A 22,416-nucleotide genomic window follows, 5' to 3' on the forward strand; every position below is an offset into this window, starting at 1 on the left:
AAATGCTGCTCAAAATTCGCACAAGAATATGTTAAAGGACTCCTGTCGATGTAAACAGAATGGTTGCCCACCATACAGTGTGTATGTAAAGCAGTGCTTTGGGAATGACCCTTTTCAACAGATTTCCAACCCAATTGTGGACAGCTCAATGTGAGTGCCTTTGTCGCCCAATGATGTAAACAGCTCATGATTATAATACTTTTGTAAACATTAGTAAGTAAAGTGATCATTAGTTGGATTGCAATGGACCAGTAAAGCTATAATGACTTTCCATTTGCAACGATTTGATCCTTTGTGTGCAGATATTCATATAAGGTGCTGCTGATTTCAGTAAGTATTGTGGCTTTGCAATAAATATACGCGGAAATACAGTGTCCAAACGGAAAACTTCACAGAACGACAGGGATAGTACTTCATAAACATTTTACAGAATCTACAAAGTTTTTCTATCAAAATGACTTTCAAAGATGGCTCTCTGGCGATGGATTATGAAATGCATTTACTTCACCTGAAAAACCAAGACAACACAATAGTTACAGCGATGAGACAATCATCTCCAAGTGTACCATTCACATAAGACCTCAACCTCATATGTACAGGAATACAAAGCTGATATATAAACGCACCGCAGTTACACGAGTCGCCAAGTAAATGTACCAAAAAAAAAAAAAAAAACACTTTCTGATGTTACAGCACAGGTCAGGACTTACACAGTGTGACCTAGAAATGTGCTTTTCTAACCATTCGAATAGGAGCACGGTCTACCACGCCAGCGAGAGTTAGCGACATTAGCTGTGTCTGTAAACATTCATGGATTTAAAGTTGACATTGGACCTAGTTTATCAAAAACGTGTGGGTGATAATGTTCAATATGGGCTTCTCCTTCGACACAACAACTGAGACTAGTAACAAGTAGCTGGATTTTAGCCCTTAAAAATGTAGTTGCAAAGGAATAAGTGCAAAGTAATGTGTGGGACGGCCGATGTGCAGTACAGTCAGTGCCTATCAGCTAAACCACATTCACAACTGGGAAAGAATGAAGTGTACAGTATGCAGACCATCACGATTTGTACAAAGTGCGAGCACAGACCACCCAAGATTTTCTTTACCATTGCTTTACCGTTGCACACATTTACAGAGGAAACACTGAGTAAAAATACCACATAATCCCCTTATAGTTTTTGGGAATGGCTGAAATCCAATTCTTTCAAGCTCACCAAGACAGACACCCATTGACCAAGTAAGGCTAATTGATTTGGCCAACAGCAGCGGTCATCAATCTGCGGAGTGGTGCATTAATGTGGACCAAGAAGATTTTGTTTCCAGGTACAGTCCTAAACTTTAGAGTTTGTTTAGTTAGTTAGAAAGACCAGGAATAATACTTAAAAAAAAACATGAGAATCACCAGACTATGATGCACCCTGCACTCAAGGGAACATAATAATCATGTAATTATTATATGGATGGGATAATACTTAAATAAACAATGTGAATGATGATATTGGCTGCTTTTTATTGGCTGCTTTTTGTTTTTCAGAGTTCACGATGGAGATAAAAGAGGCCCAATGTTTTGCCAGCTGTTTTGGGGAGTTATGCTGAATATAGGCCAAAGTATATGTACACAGTGAACGCAAGAGCTGGTCAGGACACAATAAAAGAGTTGCTCCACAATCACACAAACACTTCCTGAAATTTCCCCCCGTCTCTGGACGTGGTTTGCTCATTTCCCCTCTCTGTCCTCCAGACGTCCCGGGGTGAAGATGTAGTCCAGAGCCTGTCTCTCAGCAGCAGCCACATTCGGGTGCCAGAGGTCCACCATGAACACCACCCGCGGACCGTCCTCTGAGTTACCTATGTAATCATAGAGACATGTTTTTGTAAGATTTAAAATGCTTTCAGCTAGAATGATGTCACTCTAATGTCAAAATGACCAAGTGTTTTCATCTCACCCTCGTGAAAGGCCCTATGGAGGAAGGAGTCGTCAAACAGAAGACAGCTGCCTTCGGACCAACACTGAGGTTCTCCACCAACGACAAGCTCACAGGAGGGCGGCACTTTCAGGCCTGAAGGAAAACAGATCAAAACAAATGTGAAATGCAAATATTTAACAAATCGCATTACTGTTTATTATGTTGATACTAAGTTTCTGTTTAACGCTTTTAAAGGGAGTTAGTTACAGAGGGTTAGTTATGGAGCACGAATCAGACCTAGCACTATGTGACCACCAGGCTATTATCATAATTTATGTAATCACGTATGGCAGAGACTGCATTTTGACCTTGTACTTGCACATTTTGTGTAAGGGAGACTTGCCTGTGAGTCTGGATTAGACTAGCCAGACCTCATACATGAGGAGCGAGGGACACCCAAAGAGCAGCAGTGTGAAAGCTTCTCAGACCCACGTTTAACTATCGCAACTTGGCCCTCAACTGAACACATAAACTGTTCACTTGCTGCCCACAACATACACCCACACACCACCATGAAGAAGATACAATCTGTTACTCAAATTTCCAATGATCCATAAAACTGCAATGACAGTTCATCATAGGCTTAAGAACTACAGCCTGGAAACACAGTGACTGCATTAGATGCACATCGCTGCATTATTAGGTTCACTGAACAGTGATGTGTCTTACCCAGGTGGCAGCGCAGTCGGACATTTGTTGGACCGTAATGCTCAGTGATCAGAGCCCCAGGAGTGAGCACAGAGAAGCAGGCGTTTCCAAACACGTTGTTGGCGATAAAGGTGCGCAGCTGGCCCAGGACCCTCCAGGCTTTGGGGCACCGCCGCACATTCAGGACCAGAGGGGTACCCTGGTTCACCAGGTAATAGGTCCACCACTGGCCTCGGGGGGTGTTGTTGACCTTCCATCCAGGAGGTACGGAGGAGCCGCTGCGGGCTGGTGGCTGGTGGTAGATGCTCTCAAACTCAGCCAGAAGAGCAGGGAAGCTCTGCTCCAGGAGCTCCACATCATGTCTCTGTACTTCTCTGGAGAAGAAGGGTGCAGAGGGCAGGTCGGGCAAGAAAAACACCTCTGGCCTCTGAATAGTTGGTCTGCTGTTGAGATACCTGCCCTGGTCCCGGACTCCTTTATGCACCCGGCCCATCCCAGACCAGGTATAGCGTTTGGCATAGTCCTGCAGACTGTGGTACAGCCTTTGGTTGAGGTTCTCCCCAGCACTGGTGCACCGGAAACACTCAGATGATTGACAAAACGCAAAGCCGTTCTGCTCCTCCAGCAGAGAGTGCTTCCCTTTGCTCCTGAAGCCCCCCACCACACCCCCGATCCGGCTGGACCCACTCAGATATCGTCCCCGCAGAGGACTGGAGCTGTGCTCTCGGCCCACTCTGTAACAGTACCACATAAACAGCAGCAGCACACAGACGCCAGTGGCAAAAGCACAGATCTCACATTCCCTTATAGACTGCATCCCTCCAGCGACCATCTCCCTCACATTCTCCAGTGACCACTCCATCGCTCTGCTGTGGAAGTGCTGAATGTGACAGAAACACAAAGTGCTGATGAGGGATCAGTTAACACGTCTGTTCTTGATCGTAAAGAAGCCAGGCCTTGAGCCACATGCAGGGTGTTAGCCAGCTGCTCTTTCCCCACCTCCAGTAAACAGTCTGCTGATGTGATCGGACACTCTGTGTATTCAGTGCTAACATTTCAGCACTCTGCGACCAGGGAGGGCTTCGTGCATGATGTCTGGCTGTGCGGCATTTGTGCTGCTCCCCGTTGTTCTTTGGGATAAATGCAGACAGACACTGCACCTCAGGGTCTGAAACAGAGAGAAGACACTGCTGTCAATGACAGTTAATTCATGCAGTCTCAACTCTATTTAAAGAGGCTCAAAGAGAGAATGACACATCTGTCCAAGACTGGCAGAAAACACACATCATGTTTTTAGCACATGAACTGAAACCAGCTTGTTCGTATCTTGACACACACCCCCTCTCCTTTGCACAACTGAAATCATGAGTCATTGGCATATAGCTGCTTTTAACACATCTGCGCCTGCTCCTCATTGTAGTGCACACAGCTTTTGTTAAATTATGTAAACAGTTTTACCTCCCACAATAATAATTGGCATTCATAGGTTGCTCAGCAGAGCTGCATATACGGATCCTCGGGGGATGCTTAAAGGGAGGGAGGGGGCGAGATTGAGCTATCCTGTGTGTGATGTGATCGTATGCTGTCCAAGACAAACAGACATTATAAGAGAATGATTATATAATATTAATGGAGCCGGGGCGCAGAGAGTGCAATGCGTCAATGTGATGAGCGGAGCTCTCTCTCCAAAAATGGTCGGGTAATCCTGCTCACAGATCCTCCCCTACATCCTGTCTGACATCGTCAAGACGCCCCCACACCCCCACCACTGTTTTAGGTCCAACTGACAGAGGCTAAACCCAAATATTTCAATAGTAACGACATCCAAACAGTGCTCTATTCTTCCAACTCTACTCCATTTGGCTATTGACCATGAGGGCTTTTCAGAGCCACAGATGCACGAGCGAGAAACTCCCCATAAGCTCAGACAGCAGTGTCCCACAATCCACAAATGTAACGGCATTATGTTGAATAGCTTGTATCTGTGTGGTGCATGAGTCAATGTGTTTTTGAGTCCATACCTACTCAAAATGCATGGCTCTGTTGTAGATAGTGGAGAGGCTCACAGGTGTTCCTCCAGACGAAGCTGCGCACCACTGCAATGCACACGGCAGGCGGATATCGCTCCTCAACATTACGCGTGTCCAAAATAAAGAAGCTCGGCTGGTTTCAGACAGGCATCGTACAAATTAAACATATGTGTGAGCCCAAGGGACGTACCAGAGGTATATTTGCCGGCCTTGGAGCGGCAAACTGCAACGCCTGAAAGGCTCCCGAAATTATTGTTGTAAATACCGAAGCTTCACCAGCGGAGGACACACCGCATCAAGTTACTGAACAACACGGAGCGACCTCCTCAGAGAGGCGACTAACTAAAAAATAAAGCAAAATAATAATAATATGATATGATAATAATGATAATGATAATAATAACAATAATAGTAATAATAGGCGAATAATAATAATAATAATAATAATAATAATAATAATAATAATAATAATAATGATATTGGTGATGATGATGATAATAATAATTTATTTCATAATAATGCAGATATTATAAAGCAAAGTTGAATTCATAAAATATCATTTTTTTGTTTTTTTGTTTTAGGCTACACGTGTCCAGCTAATTCCACTAGTGAGCATGAAGCTACATATGGCACTTTTAATGTGAAGGTCACTGTATCCGGTAATGTTACGGTATACTATTTGCAACTTGGCAAACTCACGAGCCCCTCTCTTCCGTATGGCTCATGGCTTATGGCTCATAGAATACATTTCCCGACATGCCATGCGTTCAAAGCTTGGACAATGGACTGAAGTCACTCAGCCAGAAATTGGCTACTTTCAACTTAAAATCACTCTAAAAATTGATCAAGGCAACTCAAAGCCAAATAGCCCATCAGAGAAGTTATGGTTATTAAATTACTTTGAACAGGAGGCAGTACTTGATCCTTTACCCACAAATCCACTGGGTTTCAGTTGGTAGCCTTTGCCTCCATATGTAAAGGCCAACTGTTGCGTGTGAGTGAAGGGAAACTGTGAGGCTACAAAAGCACCACTGAGTATGAATAATGACTACAGAATAGTGCTTTGAGAAGCTAGTCAGCTCAGGCTTGTAAAGTGCAAGTAGAACGAGACAATAGGTGTGTTGAAAGATTGCGTCGGCTACTCTCGCCGATCATCCAGGCGAGCCGCAACGGGGGCGGAGAAAAAAGTCTGAAGCCCATCCGACCGCTCCACATGCAGAGAACAACGAGAGTGGCCTCAGATCACGCAGCGTCTCGTTCAGATATCGCGTTCATTTAAAGTTTATCCTAGATAAAAGTCATTCACCTCCTGCTCTGTTTCCTTTACTCCAGAGACATCATTCTTCATCAGAGAAAACTTTCCCATTCGTTTGTTTGTTCAAGTTTGTGAGATAAAACACGTCCTTTTAAATCATAGTTTGTTCTGAAAAGCATCAAACATGAGCTCTATTTTAGGGGGCGATGCATAACTTTAATAGTTTCAGTCATAGTTTATTTGTTCAGATCTGAAGTGTTGCTCTGAGGAGAGAGGAGGGGGCGAGGAGCAGGTTTTTGATCACAGCAGACTGGTATCCAATCACCTGAGCGTGAGCCGAGGACAGGTGGGCGTTTTCCCATCATGGGCCGTGGAGCCGCTGCAGTTGCCTCTGGAGAGATGCAGCGGCTGATCAAGTGGGCTGCTCTCATTGGGGTCTCACGATCTTTCCGTGCCCCACGTGCCCGTGACATCAGAGCCCGTCTGGAGCAAGTCGGACAGAAATCTAACCGGCATGCACCGTGCGTCTGCAGTCGGCTGTAAAAACTGCGTCCGTCTGGCTCATCTCGAACACAGCTCTTCAAGCTCTTCCGGAACCTCCTCCGACTGTGATTGAAACCCAGAGGTGCTCTTTGGAGCAGGGAAAGTCACTCAAAAAATAAAGAAACCAAGGCACTCTCTGGTGAAGTTAAACCAGAGAGTTTAAGTTGAGTAAAATGCCATTTAGACATGCCTTTATTATTATGGGATGTTTAAATGGACAAACATAGCCCCAACGTGTTTCAGCCTAAAAGGCCTTCATCAGTGGGGACAAACAGACTTATAAGAACACCATGTGGGCTTTACAATCGGCTCTACAATAGGATTAACGACTGAGCTTATTAACATTATAATCTAATCAAAATATAATAAAGTATATAATTAATACTATATAATATAATTATATCAATAGACATGGATATAATTTTACAAGAGATCTCATAGTGCAGTCTGAGGGCTGCACACGCCAAAAGCACAAATGATAAAACATTGAAATCCAAAAATTAAAATGTAAAAAAGGTTATAAACTGCACATTAACAGCATCACAGTACTGAACATCTGAAGTTGACAACACAGTTCACCATATAAAACACAGGCACAGTCACTTGGAACATTATGAAGGAAATCATTTCAGATATTTTTAATGTTTGGAGGGGATTCCAGTGAAATAAGAATAGGAAAATAAGAATAGTGATCAAATTAAATAAAGGCCTGTTTTTCAGCTAAGTCCAGGGACTTGGTTCAGTCCGTGCATGGTCAAAAGACCAAGGGCTGGACCCTCCAAGGAAAGCATCACTTTCTACAAATGCCAGTGTTGTATATGGCCAAAATCGCCAACATTTCTAGAAAACCTTAGCAGAAAACTTTAGCAGGCATGATGATTCAAAATCATCTTGTGGATCAGAGGTTCTATGATGGAGGGCTGGTTTTGCCCCCCGAGCCTCATCTTGCCTATATATAGGCCTACACTGGTCTAAGAGCCAGCATGTTCAAGTAATAAAAACAGCACACACAAAAAAAGAAAAAGAAAAAAAGACTGATGCATAAATGCACAATAAAAGCAAAATGCTTCATTCATCAACAAAACTGCATAATGGAATAAAGAGCAGTTTTACATCTTTGGTTTAAATATCTTTTTCCTGATGTAAGAAGTTGCTTGTGAAAACTACATGGCCAGAGCCAAAAGTTGACGCTGCCTTGTTTAGAGTGAGAGTCTCTGTAAGTACATCCATACATTTCATTAAAAACCCCCACACACATTTCAACATTGTGGCTATGACATCTACACCTATGTCAACTTTTCTCAGATAAATACATGCAACTGCATGTCCTCATACTTTATCCAATAATAAGGACTTGAAAGTGAAGAAGATTATGAACAAAAAGCACTGTTTATTTTACTAATCCGTTAAAATCTATTGTTGGATTGGAGCTGAGCCATGTGGCTCCTCTGAAGTTTGATTTGCTCAGACAGGTCGTGTGTGTTTTATGATATCCTGGGCATAATCCTACTTCAATTATCCCATTAACTATAATAAAGCAGCCCACTACAATAATCCTTGATTCAGGAATATAAACCAACAACTTGGATTCATGAAGTATAGAAGAAGAGCTTTATTGTGGTCACAAAGCGCTTTACATGAGACCATTTTACATTCACTCCACAGACCTACTCGGTGGTGGTAAGCTACGTTTTACATTTTCACTTTAATGTTGATACAGGCACCAAAAAACAATCCTACTTCGTATTGAGTACCCGCGTGATTTTCACTATTTTTTTTGGCAACGCACGTTATCACCATCTGCGCGCGAATTTCTAAGGAATGGGCGGGGTCAGGCATGTGTTGCCATCAGGCTTATTTAAACAGGTGGTCATAGTATACCTGATAGAGACTCTGGACACAGCACCGCCTGCGCGCTGGAAGCAAACACCTCGGGTCGTGAGTGGAACAGAGAAGCCATGACCATGTCGAGGAGATCCAAGGCACGTGTGCTCTGTGTCTGCGCGGCCCTGGTTGTGATCGTCATTGCCATCGTGGTGATTTGTGCGTATGCGTCGGATCGCAGGTGTCGAGGAAAATTTTCCAAAGCAGCGGTGGCCGCAGACTCCGAAAAATGCTCACAAATTGGACGGTGAGTTGTTTCTAAAAGTTGATGCATTATGGTTGGTGAGATCAAGTCCCCCTATCTGGTTCATTCAGTAACTAATTAAAGTCATAGAGAGTTTAGAAAATTAAGTGACTGACAGGAAATGTAGCCCCCATAAAACCGAAAGTGCGCCTACGCGGTAGTGTTTTTGTTTTGTTTTTAATCCAATTATTCATTTTCTTTAACTTCCTTTTTCCAAATGTATAATACCTTCTAGGCGGCACTTGATTTCTTTCTTTTCGATCCACTGTAGATTTAAACATGGCCTAAAAACTACTTAATTTTAAACGTGCATTTAGGCTACATAAGATCTCAATGATGGGCAACACGTAAACATAAGCTTAATGATATACTCGGACCTATTGACAGCAATCCCTGACCTTAAATAAATGGATTGTTTGTGCTTGTTTATTACCATGGTGTGTTATGCGAATCCAATATCCTGAAAGTACTTTAGAGACAGTTTCATGAAGCATGCCCTTTCAGTGTTTTTGAAACGTTGCAGAGACCTGCTGCAGAGAGGCGGCTCGGCGGTAGATGGCGCCATAGCCGCGCTTTTGTGCACCTCACTCATCAACCCGCAGAGCATGGGCCTCGGAGGGGGGGGCATCTTCACTGTGATGAACAGCTCAGGCAAGTTTTGCAGCGTTCTTTCACACCGAAATTTCCGGTATACTTTTAGTTTTAATAGTTTATCTATTTTCTGTTTTGAAGGACACGCAACCGTCATTAACTCGCGGGAGACCGTTCCAAAGGTGTTCAAGGTGGATCTGCTCAATGATTGTCCTGAGTCTTTTAGATTCATGAACGGTACAAATCCATTGTGTATCTTTTATGAATTTGACTGACCATAATTGGAGAATATGGTTGAGTTACAGCTTAAAATAAAAGGAAATGGATGTGGTAAAGAGTCGAGCCAGAATTTAAGTAGGGGCGATGTTGTTGTGATCCGGCCTATGCATGAATGTGTGAATGAGAGTTGGGGCTGAACAATGTTTCACAAAAAATATCGCGATATTAAGTGATGCAATAGCTGTATCGCAAGAAGCTACAATATATCGTAACATCACTAGAGTCTTCATCTGACTGAGATTGGACACATTTTTGTGCAAACTCGGCCAAAAACAAACACGCACACAAAAAACTAGTTGCTTATGATTTGTTTTTAATTGGAATGAAACATATTTTCAGTGAAATATCGCAATATTGCATATCACAAGTTACTTCTAATATGTTTAGCCCTAATGCGAGTGTTAATAGTTGACGTGGCGTTGGTGCAGATTGACGGCCATTGTTCAGTCAGTGCCGCAGCATCTGTAATGTTCCGCAGTGTAGCTTTGTACACATGGAAGTTATGAGAAAGCAGAAGCTACATTTTGGCTTCAACCACATGCATTTCTCTCAGGCCCTGAATGGATCGGCGTCCCGGGGGAACTCCGAGGGTATGAACTGGCACACAGCCTGTATGGGAAGCTTCCCTGGGCCACTCTGTTCGAGCCGACCATCAAACTTGCCAGAGAAGGGCTCCGGATTCCCGCTAAGCTTGGTGGATACATCCCTGTCATAAACGGCGGCACTTCACTATAGTAAGACAGTTCCTTCTGTGGAGTTAGCGATAGCACAATATTACGTTGCAATATTTATAGATTTTCACATTGTATTGAATGATTCCAATCTACTTTATCTGGCTTATGTTTAGGGGGAAAAAGTGTTTTGAAAGTATTGCACATTGCACACACTTCACTGTGCCTTTCCCCGCAACAAACATAAAATTTAGATTTTGTTGCCTCCAAACATCAAAAGAACATGATTTTCACAAGTGTTACGATATTTTGTTCTAGTAAATTATTTTCAGATGCTGAAGGAAAACCGCTTAAGACTGGTGACATTGTGAAGTTTAAGAAACTGGCCGATACGTTGGAGACTATTGCTAACGAGGGAGCAGAGTCCTTTTACTCTGGGCAAATCGCAAAGGATCTGATCAGTGACATCCAGCTGGCAGGTACTTGCCGTGGACCTCTTGCTCTTTAGAGTACAAATGGGAGACTTGTGTTCACTAATGCTGTCACTGCCAGTGATTGACTGTAGCAAGTGTGGCAATACTGCTAATTAAAACATTATTTAATGTATCTCACGTGATTGGTAGTCCTGACAGGAGTGGTACCAGCAAGTTCATAAGGGAACCTCAAAACCATGATGCACATATTTCCAAGAACACCTACCAATGTACTGTCTCTTGTCTTAACTCAGGGGGAACAATTACGCTGGAAGATTTGGCGTCGTTCAAAGCCACTCTCTCTGATGCTTGGACATTTCCTTTGGATGACTTCCAAGTGAACATCCCCCCGCCGCCGGCAGGTGGCGCCATCCTCGCCGTGGTCCTCAACATCCTGAAAGGTTTATAGCAACGTCTTGGTACATCCTCCCTGGCTTCAGTTACATTGTGTTCTTAAAAGTTCCCCTGTGCAGATACGTTTTATGCTTGAATTTGCAAGTCATTGAAGTGCAAGTGTTTAATTCTTGCGAAAGAGAAATGGGGTTTTAGTTGTACATAAGGAAATGTGTTTGCTTCAGGTTACAACTTGACGAAGAGTTCCTTGGAGAGAAAACCTACGGAGACTTATCACCGGTACATCGAGGCTTTCAAGTTCGCGAATGGACTCAAGAAGCACATTGGAGATCCTAACTTCATCTCTGACAAAGTATGTGGTTTGTACACTGTTGATATGGTTTCCTCTACTTGCTGTGTTTTGCCACACTAACATTTCACCCAGTAAATGTAGAATGAAAAAAGCACTATAGTAAAAAGTGGGCGAACATCTCCTCAGCCTTGTTTTGTAACTTTTCTGGGAGTGGGAGACATGACCAGCTTGTATTTAAATGGATTAGGTCATGCTCCAAACCCTTTTATTCTCTAACAAAAGTTCTTGGTTGATCGCTATGGCTACTTGTGTAACTTGTAATGTTCTGCAGTGTGGCTTTAATGTGGCTACAACTTGCAACTGCTTTCTTTTGGACAAGACCCCTGTTACCAATTTAGTGACTCAAAGATTTCACTGTCTTGTCCTGATATTGGGAGGTCCTTGAACTGGATATATTCTTGGTTTGTAGTCAAAATGAATTTGGATATAGTCATTTTTATACAAGTTCTGAATGTAGCATTTAGAGCTGCACAATGTATCGCCAAAGTATTGTTGTTGCAGTATTATGTGATGCATTATCAACATTGCAAGAAGCCACACAGTATTTGAAAATGACTTGGGTCTTCCATTGAGATTTACACTTTCTTTGCAAACGCAGCCTGACGTGTGGTAAATCTGCACAAATTTAGTTTAATCCATAATTTTGTAACTTGACTTTAGGTGTTATTTAGGCATAATTGGATGGAAAAACAAACCCATTACCATTGATTAAATTTAATGAAATATAATGCAGCAGTTTTCATCCTATTGAAATCATAAAAATCCCTCTGTTTAGTTTTGTTTTGAACAGTTGAAATTCTGCTCAAAAGGAGTGGGCCGAAGCAAAAGCTTATAAATGCCCACCCCCGAAATCATTACAACAATATTACAAAAGAACATATTGCAAGTACAAAGTACGAGAGCCTTGGAACACAGCATGCACACTTGTACACAATGTACCCGTTTAACCTGCCTCGTTAGCAAAAGAACTGTTACATTTCAAAGCTGTTAATATTGAGACAACGGTAAATGTAAGCAAGAACCAAGAAAATCAGTCTCTAAAGCTGAGTTGTTTTCTGTCAGTTGGCCAAGACGTTTATTGAGGACAACTTTGCGGATTACGTCAGGAGTTTGATCGGTAACAGGACTCTGGATGACGAGTCTTATAACCTGACCTCGTACCTGGACTCGATGGGGACCACACATGTATCCGTCCTGGCTGAGGATGGGTCTGCAGTCTCTGTCACAAGCACCATCAACCACATGTTGGTATCTAAAAGGCTGTTCACTTTATCGTTTACGTGATGTGTTGTGCTAAAATATTGTATTTAGCAAAAAAAAAACAAAAAAAAGCCAATACCTTTCGGTAACATGGACAATGAAAGGAGAAAATACTTTGAAATTGCATTCAGTTGCTGCATACTGTACTTTGTAATGTATTCTGAATACTTGAAATGCGTTCACGGTGCTTTGCATAAAAACTGCAATTGTAAATGACCTGTTGTCGTCTAAACTTGGTACACGTCTGTTAGGAAATTATTTGCTATTATGAATCGGAGAAAAAGTACTTTGCAAATGGCCACATCTCCAATCGACGAAGCTATTGTATTGGTGGAGGAACCTCTACATCTGAAGTACATTTACGCATGGACCAGGGAGGGGTTATTTGAAAGCTTAACATTTTCTAGTTTCAGTCCAAAGTCCTATCTGAAAATGGTGGAGTATGGTGTTGAAAAATTAATTTGGTGCCTGGGTCGGGCCAATGCCCGGAATGTTTAAAAGTTTTTTTTTAAGTAGTTTTTTTTTTTTTTTAAACCAAAATAAAATGCATTAGTTGTTCTCTAACTTTCACAGCAAGTTAGGATAAGAGCTCAGAACCAAACTAGACCAGGTCCAGTTTACTGAATTAGGTCTAAAACATGAAATACTTCTAAAACATTTTAAAGGACTTGCCTAAACAAAATCAAATTGTCTTTAAAACTAACAAAGATGATAACTGCAGAGGAGGCTGAGGCTTGACCCGCCTACCACAGTTTGAGAAACAGTGTAGTTTTATTATACAGGATACTAAAATCAAAGTGTATTTATGAACCATCCATACGTTCATCTGAGCCGTAAATGATCATTGATGATTAAAAATGCTGCTTTTTTTTCCCCCCAGATTTGGCTCCCAAGTCTTCTCCCCCAAGACGGGAGTTATTCTGAACAATGAACTTGCCGATTTTTGTGGCAGAACTAGGATCATCCATCCTGGTAAAGCCTCTTCATATGACAGTCAACTCGAGTCCCTTTCAAAAAGCTTCCTTTTTGATAACTCGTAGCCTAGATGTTCTGTGATCCATGCCTGTCAGTCTCTGATTGCAATTTCATCCATTTTCTTGTGCCTTTTTATTCAATTGTAATCATGCATTGTCAGTCACGGCTTTGTTGCTTTGGCAGGAGAGCAGCCCCCCTCCTCCGCCTCACCCACTGTGCTCAAGTCCCAATCAAAGACTTTGGTGATTGGTTCAACCGGAGGGAGCATGATCACTACGGGAATGGCCTCGGTGCGTCACTACCAATCACTCTTAAGTGCTATTGTGTCAAACCGTAGTTGTTTAATGCCCCTCGTGTTATGCAGAAAAAAGCCTGTCTCCACAAATGTCCCACATGTCCATTTTCCCCATTGTCTCATCGTTACTGTCCCGTTTGGCAGATTGTAAAATACTGTCTCTCCATTTAGGCGCTCATGAATCACCTCTGGTTTGAAGAGGGCCTGAAGAGGGCGATTGGTTCTCCAGTGCTTTTTGTCAACTCGCAGAATCTGCTGCGGTTTGAAGAAAATTTTAACGAGGTAATGCAGTCTGTTTGTTTCATCTATAAAAATGTTGATGTTGAATCGCTTTCATGCAAATTGATGGGTGAATTTTTAGATCATGGAAACAAAGGTTGACGTTAGAGTAATACAAAGTTTCATTATGTATTTCGGAACTATGAAAAACGGTTTAATTTTCTTTTTTTTCCTTCTTTTTTTTTTTAACAAATCGCCACTAAATCACTGTCTTTCAGGACGTGATCGAAGGCCTGAAAGCGCTCGGACACAAACTGGAGCCCAAAAAGGGGAAGTTTTATAACGTTGTGAATGCTGTGGAGAAGGACGGAGAATGCATCTGTGCCAGGTCTGACACCAGGAAAAACGGGAAAGCTGCTGGATACTGAGTTAAATAAAGACTCAAGGTTACAACAAAGGCTTCCTGGAGTTATAAAAGCGAACTGCCAAAATTGCCTCTGTTTGAAGAAGGAAATGACACCTGTATGGGATGTCTGAGAAGCAACAGGCGACATGGCAATTTAAAAAAAAAACGAGACACCTGCCTGTATTTGTACAGACTTGCACGCTACCTTTATGCTTTTTTCTTTCAACGGACCATTTGCCAGATTCAAAATGTCTGTAGTTGCAAAGTGATTCTAATGAGGGGTTTCTAATGCTTTGTGTATATCATGTTTTAATACTTGAGCCCTTTTCAATAAACTAATGTGAAATTTTTATCCTTTCTAGATTCTTGTGCTTAAACACTCGGTCTACTTGGACCAGCTTGAGTCTGGTTTTCAATTCAATTCATCTTTTTTATTTGAGCATCTGAGCTCCGAAAAGTTCTTCATAGGAACAGAGTTCAGCACAGTAATTCAGCAAAAGAAAGATACATGCATAGGTGAATAGCCAAATAGATAAATAAATAACGTGGATATGATGCTCAAAAGGAGTAGGCAGAAGCTTCAGCTTGTTAGAGCCTACCCCCTTTCGTACTTAAGAAATAGATACATTCATTTACTATGCACAAAGAAGATATGACATAAAGTCATTTTATCATATTCCAGTGACTTTACCATCATCAATATTTATGTTACAACATTCTGCTGGTTCAAAGACAGGGAAAGAAAACTCAATAATTACAAATACCCATCACTGCCAAAAACAACAAGTCACCAATCTTAAGTTGAACATTTGTTCCTTGTTGTTTTTTGTTTTTAGTTAAGTACTTTTAATGGACACAATATTATTGATTATATTAATTACGACCACATTATATGATTGATTAATAAATGTAATTTATTTGATATTTTATGCTATTATATCATTATTGGTTAATTTATTATCCTATTATTTTATTATTATTGTTGCTATTAATTCATAATCAGTCACTTCATTGTCACCATCTACAGCAGACTATGTGACAGTGAGCCCTATTCTGTGAGGTGCATTAAAAAGCAGAGTGTGGGTCAGCTGGGAGGGGGCAATGACCCCCAGTCAACCGGCCCAACCCTGCTGCCCTGAGTAGTGACTTTACAAGTGAACGTTAGTAATCTGTGCTGTATGATGCTTCACATAACAAGTTTAATGAGCCCATTGGGAGGAGGGGGGGCCCTTCTCTCCAACAGGTCCATGTCTCGCCTGCCCTGATCCTTTGTATAGTTGAGAAGCAGTGATGGTGACAACAAGCAGACACAATATTGAGTTACTTGAGGTTTGTCTTTGTTATACTTGGTTTAGTTATGACACATCAGAAAAAGTATTGGTGATAAACGATCGAAGTAGATGTAACAGCGATCTGCATTTGTACTTATAGCCAAATATAGCCATATATATCTATATAGCTTTGACTTCAGATTCACATATCTGATACAAAACAGAGATATGTGAGTAATACAAAACAAACAGTTATATACACTATGTACATACATATACATCAGTGGATACAATCTCTCTTTTTTTTTTTTTCCCTTTTCCTTTTCCTTTTTTTTATTTTATTTTTTTTATTTTATTTTCCTCCTCTGCAAAACTAGTTTGTCAGTTACAGTACTACAACATAGATAGTTTACTGCAGTTGTTTCCATTTCCACACTCAAGGACATTCCTCCGTCCTGTACGCAGACAGTATGAGTTGTTTATACTTTGATTTGAATTGATAAACGGATGAGCATTGCTTGAGTTGGACTCCCAGTTTATACCAGAGCCGGACACCAGACACAGACACACACATTCGTTTCCTCGTGGAACTAATAGTTGGTACTTTAAGTTGACAACATCCCCTCAAATTGTAACACTCATCTCTTTTAAAACTCGCCAAATCCCCATCAAATTAACCCACAGATGACCCTTTAGTTCAGCGTTCAGACCCAAAACGTGGCCTCTGCTATTAATATTTGCATAACCAAATTGCATGAGTTTCCTTTTTTTTACTTTTTTATTTAAATTTTTGTTAGCCCTTGGGATGGGTCAAAGATTGGTGGTACTTTTTTGTTTTTGTTTTTTCTTTACAGGATTTTTATTCTGTGGTTTTTAACTTTTTCATTAATGCTTAACTTGAACTTGGCACCTTGGCCCAAAACGTGGCCTCTACTTTTAACAGCCATAAAAAAAAAAATCTCTTTACTTTTAAAAACTCAGGTCTGTCTGCTTAACACACACCAAATATGTGGCGTTTGAATAATCTCATGTCTCTGGGTGATCTGGTTTCCCCACCACCAAAAATATGCACCGTAACAGAACGCCCCTGAAAAAAAGATTTAATGGGACTCAAATTTTTATTGGTCAAATAAAACCAAATCTGGGCTGCAGTACTAAGTAACTTTTACCTTAATCCTTTTCGTAGTCCCTCTGGAGGTAATACAAGTGTTAATGGGATGATCGGGGGTCTTTCATCTCCCCCAGGTGTTTTTGCCTGCATCTGGTCAGAGGCCCCATACACACTAATGGCATCACAAAGTTAACTGGGCTAGCGCCAGTATTCAGTCAACTTTGAGTGAAATTGTATGTACAATGTCTCCCTTTTGTCTTTTCTGTCAGCGTAGTATTTACACTCAATGAGTAAAAAAACGTAACATGCTATGACACCTGCAGTGGCGCTTATGGCCTCTAGAGGCATGAGTTACTTAGTACTGCTTTAAAGCTACACAATGTTTCACCAATAAATGGGACAAGCACTTGCTGTGGCACGGTGGCACAGCAGTTAGCACTCATGCTTAACGGCTAGAAGGTCCTGGGTTCGATTCCCACCTGGGCAGTGCCTTTCCGTGTGGCGTGTCTATGTTGTGTTTGCGTAGGTTTCCTCCGGGTACTCCTACCACTAAACATGTACAATAGGTGAATCCTCCACCTCCCAGGTGATTCTGACCATCAGCCAGGCTCCACACCTGTTGTTGTATAATGACAAAGGTTAAATTATATTAGGACCTCTTAAGAATCTTCATTGAAGGTTCTTGAGTTGTCTTCTGTACTCTGTCGTTGAAGTGTAGGACGTTTCGCTTCTCATCCAAAAGGCTTCATCAGCGACAGTTTCAGCTCAGCCTGCATATAGGCCACTGGGAGGAGTTTAGCTTGGTTCAGTCCCTCCCCTCTCAACAGCTACTCTCACCTGTGGGTAAACATCGTTGTAGTTATAAGGGGGAGGGACTGGGGGAGGGACTCCTGTACGACTAAGCGCCTACACAGACACCTCTTAAGAATTCTTCATTTAGATAACCCACTCTAAAATAGCACTGTCTCAGCATTAGGAGCACATTTTGTATCACTGGTCTGTGCGTTTTCAGTTTTCTATTATACCATGGCCAGTGAGACTTGTAATACACAGTTCGTCTGGCAACAGTTAAATCACGTCCTTGAGTTCTTGACTCCTCATTGTGCATTAAAACTTACCAGAAGACATGCACCATCTGCTCTAAAGGATTGTGCCAAAGACAATCAAGCTTTGAAAGCAACATTCAAAAGGTGTTAAATTATTGATGATTGGATCAGATCAGGAGCTAAGACCGTGGTTTACAAAATACAAATACAAATGTAGCTACATGCAGAGAAATATCCATGCACACCAGTGGCAAACCTTTCACAAATGTGCCACCAAAGAAATCATCTTGCTGTCTTGGAACTACCAGATCTAAATCTGGTCTAAATGAGGGAAAACTAGAACTAAACCTTTGATAAAGTAGTCCTTAAAGACTGACCCAACGCTGTAAAAATAACTACATAGACATATGTGCAGTACTTATGAATCACTGACTTGCATTTTATTTTTATTCCGGATTCATCGTAGTGATTTGTACTGAGGCGTGTAACAGCCAAAGCAAATACATCAAGGAATGACTCAGAACTAGAAGTACATGAGGTTTTCTAATAACCATCACTGTCAGGCTCGATACTCTAGACTTTTCAGTGTAATAGGCCTATTGCAAACATGGCAGATCAAGACTATATTAAAAATAAAAGCATTGGTAAGACATTGGGGTGGGCCGAGACAAATTCCACGAGACACGAGATGGGGTTCACTACAATGTAATAACCCTAAACATTATCTTAAAATGAAGCCTAGGCATTAATTCAACCTGGGAGACTAATTTCAGCATCAACAACCTCCAGCCAATGATCGCTTCCATGAGGGCCACACCTCTACCTCAGCCCATCAGCGTTAGAGCCGCACCTCCGTAGCAGTCAGTCATCGCCCTCGGTCCCGCTTTTAAGCCTCCAGCAACCATGGATCATTCGCTTTCCAGCTGCGCTGCAACCCACCTCCGCCCCATCTCCACCTCTTCTGCCTTCGGCTTCTACCTGCGGCATCTTCACGGGTCTCCATACCACCACCAGTGTCCAGGCCCCGGGAAAGACATCCCTAACTCTAAGCCTTCGTCCATTTGGACATCAATACATACATCGATGGCTACTGCCGGGGTCTGATCGCCAATTCAACCTGGATAGACTCAAGCAGACAAAAGCAGTGATTAGGAAGATTTATTGACATGTATATTAGTTTTGGCGATCAGACCCCGGCGGTAGACATCGATGTATGAAAGTCAGTATGGATGAACAGCTTGTAGTTAGGGATGTCTTCCCCCAGAGCCTGGACACTGGTGGTGGTATGGAAGACCCGTGAAGCTGCAGCAGGGAGAAGCCGTGGATGGAAGAGGCGGAGGTGGGGTGGAGGCGGGTCGCAGCGCAGCTGGGAAGCGAACGAACCATGATTGCTGGGGCTTAAAAGCGGGACCGAGGGCAATGATTGGCTAATTGCTGATTTTGTCTGTTTGAGTCTATCCAGGTTGAAATGATTATGGCCGTAATGCAATCTCATTATTCATTATATCAAAACTCAAGTGACCAGAACAGCTGGAAAACTTATAAATGGAAATATAAGTTTTTAGAAAGAGGCGAAGCAAATACTGGGCCAGATCTTGTGGCGGCGCACGGGGCGGCGCAGGCTCTTGGCGAATTATTTTCCGAGTGGCGGCGCTATATGTGCCATTCGCCTCCGCCACCTGTGAGGGGGCGTCACAAGCGGAGGTGACAGCACTGATGGAAACACGGCTGACATTCACTTCCTCGTTTACATTGCGCTGTCTTGCGTTCTTTCTTAAGCCTTAGGCTCTCACAGGTCAAACTAAAAACTTTATTTACCCCATCGTGAGCTAAACGATGTTCACGTCTCCAGAGAAAAAGAGCTACAGCGTCCGCTGTGGCGCGGATCGGCCGCGCTCGGCGTGAACGCGAAGCAAAACAAAAGCACATGTTCACCCCCCACTCCCACACAACCACTCTCCTGGACGCGGAGTCGATCTGGTTGGAGGAAAATGTCTGTGTCTCAACCCATGTAAATGCGCTAAGTCTGGAGTGGCAAGATCACAAAGTGCGCTCCTACTGAGCGCAAAATGTCAAACCTTTTATTATTTTGTTTTTTATTTCTCTTTTATTTATATAGGTTTGTCTCTTGAGAATCAATATCTAATTTACAAGAGACCTGTTTCAAAAATATAAATCATAAACAGCACAAAAAGAAGCAAAAATAAAGGGTTTTACGAGTAAATGTAATATGTAATATAATATATATTTATGTATTACTCCATGACTGTCATGCCATAAACTTATACTGTCACTCAATCCTAAAACAACACTTTAAAAAAAAAATATAACAAGAAGTAGCCTATTTATCAACAAGCTGCCTTGATTTCTCAAGTGCGGTCACCCTCGAATGCTTTCTAGATATTATCTTATTGAAACACCTGTATGTTCACTTCCAAGTTACTCAAAGCTGTCATCTGTGTTAGTCACTCCTACAGTGGGTGGAGAGTAAGAGTAAGGTTACTTTAAATTAACTTCTCATCAAGCAGTAAAAAGTAGTGACACAAACATCTGATTTATGTTTCAGTAGTTATATAAAATATAAGAAACAAAACATGAAATCATTTACAAAAGAAAATGACACTAAAAATATATAAGAAATTATTTTGAAAACTAAACAAAACTTTAACTATATGTCACATGAAGCTCTTGCCACTTACAAATTTACCAACAGTGTAACAAGTAACTATTTTCTACTTAATAAAAAGGATAGATGATAAATGTTCTGTGATTAAGCTGCTCTCTGAAGTAGTTAATCGAGTTACTTCACCTGTGATGCCCTTTTGCAGTGGCACAGAGAGTCGAGCGAGTCGTCTTGTGATCGGAGGGTTGGCGGTTTAAATCCCACAGGTGAACACTGCTGTTGTGTCCTTGGGCAAGACACTTCACCCTCCTCCAGTGTGTGGGTGAGAGTGTGAATGGGTGAGTAGATCCTTTTTGTAAAGCGCTTTGAGTGCCGAAAGCAGATACAAAGGCGAAATATAAAAGTGGCCGTTTACCATTTTGAAATCTATTATAGTAAATCGTTTTTGAGAAGAATAGTCACACATTTATACGATTTTATGTGTGTTGCTTTTCCACATCACATGGTATTTTCACCTCAGGGAGTCTAACAGTCACACTGTGATCTGACCTTATAGGAGCTGCCCGTTGCAAATGCCACATCACCAAACAGCTCTGACAAAGGTTTCAAAGCCCGACTCGGGCTAGTCCTGATCCAAAATCAACTTTAAACTCTTTTGCCAATTTGATGCACAAGTTGTTGTTTACTAATAAATGTACATAAACTTCTTGCTGTGTGACTTATTTCTCTTTTTCATCATATGTGCAGATACAGAACATAATGAATAAATATCATGAGCTCGTTTCATGAGTTGTTTTTCTCTGGCAAACACCAACAGCTGCAGCGTCCAGCCGCGTATAGCAGCGCCCAATCCAAAACTGCTCTGCCAGAGATCATATTTCTGGCCTTTTTGCAGATTAATTTGCATGAATTATAAATCCTGTTTGCTTCGGCAAGCACTGAGCAGATGCAGGTCTTGGCTTGACAATGACCCAAACATTACCCCAGGAATGTCACTGTCCCAAAATGAACTCAGGAAAAAATCACATTCTCGTTTGACCAGTTTGTTTATTGGCAGTTTGCTCAAGGACAATAACACGCAGGTTACAACAAGGAAGAGACTCGAGACTTGAAACATTTGACGTAGGGGTACAGCAGTCCCCTCTGTGTTATGGAGCAGGGTTGACCGATACAAAATGACATTTACTGGACATCTTTATTATGCATAATCACATTAGCCACATCCTCTACAAATGGGCTAAGTCATCATTACAGTTTGAGAGAAAGACCAAGGACAAAACACCGAAAGTACAAATCATTACATGTAAACACGAACAAACATGTACATAGAAGAGACATTAAAACATTTATTATATATATATATATCTGGTAAAGACGGCCAGCTGGCTAACATTCAACCATTTGGTCACTTACTATTAAGAGGTATGTCCATTTAAGCTTATGTTATACTGACAGAAAAGATTGAGAGTAAATATGGAGGAAAAAACTATAAAATAACAGTGCCTTAAAGTGCATTGCAGTGTTTCGGTCAGTTTCAACCTAATCATTATTAATATCATGTGCTACTGAAAAAGATTGAACCAAGAGTTAACAGTCATGGCTGTGTCAAAAAGTAGCACAGGGCCACCGAAATACAGCATTAAATATGTAAGCGGAGAAAGGGCAGTACAGGAAGAGCATCGGAGTCAGCGGCAGAAAAGTTCTCAACAAGTGTACACAAGTAAAGGTTTTATTCCTTAGAAATATTATCACCCAAGGAGAAGTCAACCTTGGAAATGCTTAAGACAAATAACTTCATTTATTCACTACTTTCCACTTAAGGGGAGACACTACAGTTTTCAGGTTTTGGGGCAGATTGGTCTCTTGACGTATAAACGTTCACCTGGAAAGTCTTCACAATAACATGTTTAATTATT

The 22,416-nt window shown here is 41.6% G+C and overlaps 2 protein-coding genes across 4 annotated transcripts; one reads left to right on the forward strand and one right to left on the reverse strand.

Annotated features, from left to right (window-relative positions):
* Nucleotides 1-1,313: 1,313 nt before the first annotated feature.
* asphd2 (aspartate beta-hydroxylase domain containing 2) lies at nt 1,314-4,958 on the reverse strand. 3 transcript variants are annotated; one of them, XM_079554877.1, is made up of 4 exons: nt 4,839-4,958; nt 2,640-3,786; nt 1,950-2,063; nt 1,314-1,851 (listed from the first exon to the last, which is right to left on the reverse strand). In XM_079554877.1, the coding sequence occupies exons 2-4, from the start codon at nt 3,478-3,480 to the stop codon at nt 1,721-1,723; spliced, it is 1,086 nt and encodes a 361-aa protein (XP_079411003.1). In that variant the 5' UTR covers nt 3,481-3,786; nt 4,839-4,958; the 3' UTR covers nt 1,314-1,720. The 3 variants fall into 3 exon arrangements, with proteins under 3 accessions (XP_079411003.1, XP_079411002.1, XP_079411001.1); XM_079554876.1 differs by having other exon boundaries at nt 4,644-4,951; XM_079554875.1 differs by having other exon boundaries at nt 4,640-4,951.
* Nucleotides 4,959-8,366: 3,408 nt separating this feature from the next.
* ggt5a (gamma-glutamyltransferase 5a) lies at nt 8,367-14,565 on the forward strand. Its single transcript, XM_079562647.1, has 11 exons — nt 8,367-8,577; nt 9,098-9,402; nt 9,998-10,178; nt 10,434-10,594; nt 10,843-10,989; nt 11,167-11,294; nt 12,357-12,538; nt 13,435-13,526; nt 13,716-13,819; nt 13,996-14,106; nt 14,322-14,565. Exons 1-11 carry the CDS (start codon nt 8,405-8,407, stop codon nt 14,469-14,471), a joined length of 1,734 nt encoding a protein of 577 aa, XP_079418773.1. The 5' UTR covers nt 8,367-8,404; the 3' UTR covers nt 14,472-14,565.
* Nucleotides 14,566-22,416: the final 7,851 nt, after the last annotated feature.

This window comes from Gobius niger (genome assembly GCF_951799975.1).
Source record: "Gobius niger genome assembly, chromosome: 1".
Lineage (NCBI taxonomy): Eukaryota > Metazoa > Chordata > Actinopteri > Gobiiformes > Gobiidae > Gobius > Gobius niger.

Bases quoted from the DNA above. Each gene is read 5' to 3' on its own strand.
- asphd2 (XM_079554877.1), bottom strand. From the start codon at position 3,480: ATGGAGTGGTCACTGGAGAATGTGAGGGAGATGGTCGCTGGAGGGATG. The intron at 2,064-2,639 runs GTAAGACACATC...GTTTTCCTTCAG, and splicing joins CCGACTGCGCTGCCACCTGG to GCCTGAAAGTGCCGCCCTCC. The intron at 1,852-1,949 runs GTGAGATGAAAA...ATGATTACATAG, and splicing joins CCATAGGGCCTTTCACGAGG to GTAACTCAGAGGACGGTCCG.
- ggt5a (XM_079562647.1), top strand. From the start codon at position 8,405: ATGACCATGTCGAGGAGATCCAAGGCACGTGTGCTCTGTGTCTGCGCG. The intron at 12,539-13,434 runs GTTGGTATCTAA...TTTTCCCCCCAG, and splicing joins ACAAGCACCATCAACCACAT to ATTTGGCTCCCAAGTCTTCT. The intron at 13,820-13,995 runs GTGCGTCACTAC...CTCTCCATTTAG, and splicing joins TCACTACGGGAATGGCCTCG to GCGCTCATGAATCACCTCTG.